The 6,165-nt window shown below is 51.4% G+C and overlaps 1 protein-coding gene across 5 annotated transcripts in view; it reads left to right on the forward strand.

Moving 5' to 3' along the window:
- EPN2 (epsin 2) overlaps positions 1–6,127 on the forward strand; it is a 98,323-nt gene extending 92,196 nt beyond the window's left edge. For all 5 annotated transcript variants that reach the window (XM_039476775.2, XM_010339908.3, XM_074388264.1 and 2 more), the window contains 2 exons: positions 1,190–1,405; positions 3,332–6,127. In XM_039476775.2, coding sequence (XP_039332709.2) covers positions 1,190–1,405; positions 3,332–3,630 — 515 coding nt within the window. In that variant the 3' untranslated portion in view covers positions 3,631–6,127. The remainder of the gene's footprint in view (positions 1–1,189; positions 1,406–3,331) is intronic.
- The last annotated feature ends 38 nt before the right edge of the window (positions 6,128–6,165 follow it).

A 6,165-nucleotide genomic window follows, 5' to 3' on the forward strand; every position in this document is an offset into this window, starting at 1 on the left:
AACATGGTGAGACCCTGTCTCTACAAAAAAAATACAAAAAATTAGCCAGGTGTGATCATGTGCACCTGCTTGTGGTCCCAGCTACTCAAGAGGCTAAGGCAGGAGGATCCCTTGAGCCCAGGAGGTTGAGATTGCAGTGAGCCTTGATGGCTCAGGCTGGAGTGCAGTGGCATGATTAAGTGCACTCCACCCTGGGCGACACAGGGAGACCCTGTCTCAAAAAAAAAATCTCTAGTTGTAGAAAATCCTTTAGTGAATTTGGACTCGTACAATTTGGAATTTCTAAGTTGTACAAAATTTGGAAAAAGGAAAAGTTTATGAAAGAAGCAGCTACTCTGTTTCCTTTCAGTATATTTTTCTGAGCTCTTAGGATTTTTTTTAGTCTTTTTTGCTCAGCTCATATTCTCAGATAAGAGTTTTCCTGCCCTTTGCCTCAACTGTTATGAATTAAAAGATTCAAGACTTTAAAATTTATTTAAAATATTTTGTTGCTATATTATCTCTCTTTGTATGGCTCGGCAATAATTAGTTCATTAATTTGGGGGAGGACATTTTAGGTTGATTTCAGGTTTTGCTGCTTAAGTGCTGCTGTTGTGAAGCCCTCCTGTTTACAACCCTGTTCACATTTTACATTATTTGCTTAGACCAGATTCCTAGAAATGGGGTCACTGAGTGAGAGACAGACGTTCAGAACTTCCCGCACCGTGAATGCGATAGTCATTCCTGCCGGCCTGTCTCAGCACATGCTGTGTCACCTTACGGGCTGAATTAAAAAAAAAATCTGCTTGCTTTTTACTATCAAGAAATTCATGTTTATTGTAGAAAATTTAGTGAATGGAAAATGTAAAAAAAAAAAAAAAAAGTAAATTGCCCATGTATAGCCTACAACCCAAAATGACATCTTAGTGTTCTGGAGGATTGAGCTATACACACACTCTTCTGTAACCTGCTGTTTTCCCACTTAGTATTTTGATAAAGCATTCTTTGCTCATCATTAGGTATTCTTCTGTCCCTCATTCTGGTGTTTGGCTATGTGGACACATGATTTATCCAGCCCATGACTGGCTGTGTGTCTTCACACGGGGCCGTCAGGCAGGCGTGTCCCCCAGGAGGCCATGTTTTGTGTTAAGTACACAGTCTAGGCAATCCCTACCACACTCACCCTCCCATATGTGTCCTTGTCTCGTAGCTGAATCTGTGACCTCTCTGCCATCCCAAAACAATGGAACTACCAGCCCTGACCCTTTTGAGTCTCAACCCCTGACTGTCACCTCAAGCAAGCCCAGCAGTGCTCGGAAAACACCTGAGTCCTTCCTGGGCCCCAATGCAGCCCTGGTGAACCTGGATTCGCTGGTGACCAGGCCTGCCCCACCGGCCCAGTCTCTCAACCCTTTCCTGGCACCAGGTAGGCTCTCATCCCAGGCTTCATCCAGCTGCTTGCTGTGCCTGAGAATAGGTGTGCAGCAGGCCTCTCAGGGCCTCCTCCCACCGTGTGACGGGTCGGGGTGGGAGTGGGGGTCGGAGAAAGGGTGGGGCTAGCCAGAAACTGGATTAGCCCTTACACCCTCTCCAGGGCCGAATGGGGAGGGATGTGGAAGCTGTTGGTCGGGGAGGGTGTGAGTTGGAAACAGCTCCTCTCCTCTCAGTTGAGACTACCAAGCAGAAGCTGCCCCTTGGAACTAGATTAGCTTCCAGGCTCCTTGCTGCCCCATGGTAGGGAGACCCGAAAGGGTGTGTCAGTTCTAAGACAGGTGAAGTAGGGTGGGCTGCTGGGGGTGAGGAAGAGCCAGGGTTTGCTGCCTAGCATGTCTCTCTCAGGGAAAATGTAACTTAGCCTTTGGGTACAAACCTTCCTCTAGGTCTCTCACTTCCACTCCTGGTGCCAGAGTCTGCCGTCCGCCCTCAGGGCCCCATGTTGGCTGCTGGGCAAACCCCTAGCTGTTCATTTGGGTATCCAGGGCCATTATGGCCTGGCTCCACCCTCCTCCTCCCTCCCCATGTGCATCAAACCCTCATGACACCCAGCTCCTTGGCACCCCTCAGCCTGCAGAACCCTTTCTTAAGCCCAGGCGGTTTACACATTCAGTTCCCCCTGCCTGGAATGTCCTCCCTCTTCTTTCCCAATGAAAGCATCTTGCTCATCCTTCAACACCCAGCTCAGACAACCCCCTTCTGGGAAGTCCCCCCAGCCCCTTCCTCATGGGTTTCCCCAAGGACTTGGGATTCCCCCAGTACAGGAATGTGTCACCTTCAGGTGTTCAGCCTTTGATCTGGCCCCATGATGCCAGGGTCTGAGGATTTTGGGCCACCACCCCTGACAGTACCTTGTAGAGGAGAATGACCACTGAACTTAGAGAGGCTGAGGTTGGGGACCCCTGGGCAGAAGTGAGGGGTGTGGAGTTCCAGGGTCCTGGCCAACCCTGAGGTCTTGAGATGCGTGAGGATGTGGCAGTCCCCAGGGGAGGATGACTCCCCGGGTGGAACGAGATTAGCTTCCAGGCTCCTCAGCCAGCCCGTAGCCTGTGCCTGCCCCGGAGGCTTCCTGCCTCCTCTGTCCAAAGAATCCTTGAAGGCCCCGCAGGAGCCCCAGTCGTCCTCCGTGTCCATCAGCTCTTGGTGGGCACCGGGCTGGAGGCCTAGGGCAGCTTTGCTGGCTGCACACCAGTCATGGTCCCTGGGGGCTGCAGCCAAGATGGAGGAGGTTTGGGCAGCTCTGCTGGACATCCAGGGCCAGTCTCCAGGCCACACAAGGTAGTGGCAGGCTTCGTGGTGGGAGAGTTGGTGCCGGCAGCGCGCACACCTGGGCAAAGAAGAGGCTTTCTCATGTGAGAGAAGTTCTGGAGACGCTGGGAAAGAGAAAGCTGCATCAGCTTCTTGACTGCAGGACTTCTAGCATTTGCAGTGTCCCACGTGGGTCCCTGGGTGAGTGTGGGCACTGCCACATGAGCCACACACTGCAGGTCGCATGTTCCCCTCAGCAAACAGAATGAGGGAGCAGTGGCAGCTGATGGCTGCTGAAGGTGTCCTGGGTGCCAGCCCTGCAGAGGAGCCCGGGTGTCCCAAGATGGGTGTGTTCCTGGTGTGGCCGTGTTCAGCTTTGTAGTGCTGGACAAATCACTTGGCTTCTCATAGCCTCAATCTCCTCATCCTTAAAGTGCAGATTCATGCAGTCAGCAGATATTTGCTGGTGTCTGCCATGGACTCAGCTGGCACTGTCATGGGCTCTGAGGGCACAGCAGGGACCAGAACACCTGCATGCAGTCCGTGACCTGGGAGCTCAGAAAGCCACACCCTCGCAGCTCAGTCTCTGCCACTCCTTCTGTCTCCCCAGGTGCACCTGCCACCTCGGCCCCTGTTAACCCCTTCCAGGTGAACCAGCCCCAGCCGCTGACACTGAACCAGCTTCGGGGGAGCCCAGTCCTGGGGACCAGCACATCCTTTGGGCCTGGCCCAGGAGTGGAGTCCATGGCTGTGGCCTCGATGACCTCCACGGCTCCACACCCAGCTCTGGGGGCCAGTGGTTCCTCTCTGACCCCACTGGGCCCTGCAACAATGAACATGGTGGGCAGCGTGGGTATCCCCCCATCAGCAGCCCAGGCCACCGGCACAACAAACCCTTTCCTTCTCTAGTGCCTGGGCCTGGGACCCGCCCCAGAGGGAATGCCCAGAGCACCTGTGCTGAAGGATGCTGAGCAAGGACTCTGGTCTGTGGGACGGGATCCAAGAGTTTGGGGATTAGGGGTATTAGGGCTTTTCAGCTCCAACTTCCTGATGAAAGGGCTGTCTTTACAGCCCCAACCCTCAGACCCTCGCCTTCCAAGACAGGCCCGCCTGGCTTGGCCTGCTCTTGCCACCTCCTCCCAAGCACTCAGGTCCTGGCAGGGCTCCTCTGAGGCCTTGGATGAGGAGGTGGAGTCATCAGTGTTGCCCTTGCCCCCATCCTCAGCCCAAGGGTCTCTAGGACGTTTCCTGGCCCAGGACGTGGGACGGTGGCCTCGTCTTTGTTCTCCCCCCGCCAGTCTTAGGGACACCCCAGGCAGTCCTGGGTGTGGACATGATGAAGCACCGGCTCCACAGACACTGACCTTTTGGGGAAGTGGTTGTGCATATTTTGTTTTTCTTTGACTCATGTGAGTTCAAAGTAAACACCACCACCGTGGACAACTCTTAAATCCACTAGAGCGAGCTTTAAAGCTAATCTGAGCATAACCCCCAGCGCGGCTCTATGCTTGTGTACCTTTGCACATATTTTGTTTAGTACAGTTTCATATTTGAGTTTGCAGAATTATCTAATAGTCTTTTTTTGGCTAATATTTTTATAACGTGGTTCTTATTTAACTGTCTAGTTTTGATAGAATTTACCAGGTCTGGCTGAATGAAGATATCGGCACATGCCATGTTAGTGGTTTAAATCCTCTTATTTATGGTTTTCACTCAAAGAAAATTTTAAAAGGAAGAGATGTTTGGATGACAAAAAAAAAATGCCTTATGAAAAAACTAAAGCAAATTCTTTATAGGAAAAAAATATGGGAATTTGATTACACATAGATGATGATGTTTATTTAAAAAAAAAAAAAAAAAAACTACAACAGCAACAAAAAAATCCTAGCCTCCAGTTGCCTTTTCCTTTCTTTAACTCCTGTTTTTGGTGAATTACTAAAGGGATTGACTGTCAGCCTTTTTGGCTAGATCCTGAGAGAGAGGCTATTTTTCTTACTGATACACCAACATCCTGAAAGTTAAAGAAAAAATACAGTGTATGAATGTGACTCACCAATTTTTATCAACTAATTCCTTTTTTTAATTAAAGGCATGCAGGGATTAACAAGGACTTGTGTTTACAATGGGAATCTGAAATGGAAGAAACATCTTTAACCTTGTGTGTCTGTGATCTCCTCTGTCTTAATCCACGCTCAGGCTAAAGATGGGAATAATGTGGAAATGGCAGTTGTCCCAAGGGCATGTGTTGGTGCTCTGTGCCCACGGGTCCCTGGGCAGCAGTCCCTAGGCTAAGATGGGGGTTGGGGAGATAAGGGACCAGGGCTGGCCCTGATCCACCTACCTGCTAACTCCAGACATTATTTTTAAGTTTTGCAGACCTAAAAATAATTCTCTTGTATTTTGGAGATGAAGAAAAAAGTCATTCACCTGGGACAGATTTTTAACAAACATGCACTAATAGTACCTCCCTCTCCCAAACTCCTGCTGTCCTCACCTCACCTACTACTGTAAAAGTATTGAGTCATGCATTAAAGACCAGAAAAGACTTGCTTTTACCCAGGGAAGGGACATTTCCCCACTCCTGTGTCTGGGCAGGTTGCCTGGTGGACGTTTCTGGCCCGCTTTCCACCATGGGGACTTCTCACCTCCAGCTCTAAGGGCAGCTGACCACCTGCCAGCCCCTCTCTGGTCCCAGAAGATCTAACCCTTCGCACTGGCACAGGAGAGATCTTCACTGGTCTCCGGGCTGCCGGGACATGCAGACTCTGAGTGAGGACTGCACCCACCTGTGCTGCTGCTCCTGAGGCCACCCTCTCCAGCCTCAGGAGCTGTGTCTAGAGCTCCTGACCAGCTACCCTCTGCCAGAACCGCAGGCCTGGGGCTGGGCCTTAGGCTCCCGCTGCCGTTTGGGAAGGCTGGTGGCTGGTTGCATCTGCCAGGGGAAGGGTAGGGAGGTGCAATGGGATGGGAGGCAGGATGCTTGCCCAGAAAGGTGCTTTCCTTCAGATGGTGCAGGGCCTGGGCCTGCCTTACAGGTCAGTAGACCAGACTCGACTACTTGGGGTCAGTGATTCTTTTGTAACAAGAGCCCTTCGTGACTCGACTTTGAGGCCCCAACATGACAGCCACTGGGCCACCAGGACCCAAGAAGACAGCCCCCCGCCCCATCTTCTGGCACAGGCCATCCCGAGTGCATGTCCCTGTTGCCCACTGCACTGATCATGAAGCTACCGGCCACTGCCACGCGTGCTGCACCTGTGCCATCGTGCTCCCTCCTGATGGGCACAGTGGTGGAAGATGTCGCCCAGCTGTTCCTCAGTCCCAGAGGCCGGTGGCTGGTTTTGAACTTGTGTTGACTGTTGATACTTATTTACTGTATAAATATAATTTATCATTTGTATCATGATGCAGTTTCTGGCCGTGTCCTTCTCCCACTCCATCCTC

The sequence above is a fragment of the Saimiri boliviensis genome, chromosome 17, assembly GCF_048565385.1.
Source record: "Saimiri boliviensis isolate mSaiBol1 chromosome 17, mSaiBol1.pri, whole genome shotgun sequence".
Taxonomy (NCBI): domain Eukaryota; kingdom Metazoa; phylum Chordata; class Mammalia; order Primates; family Cebidae; genus Saimiri; species Saimiri boliviensis.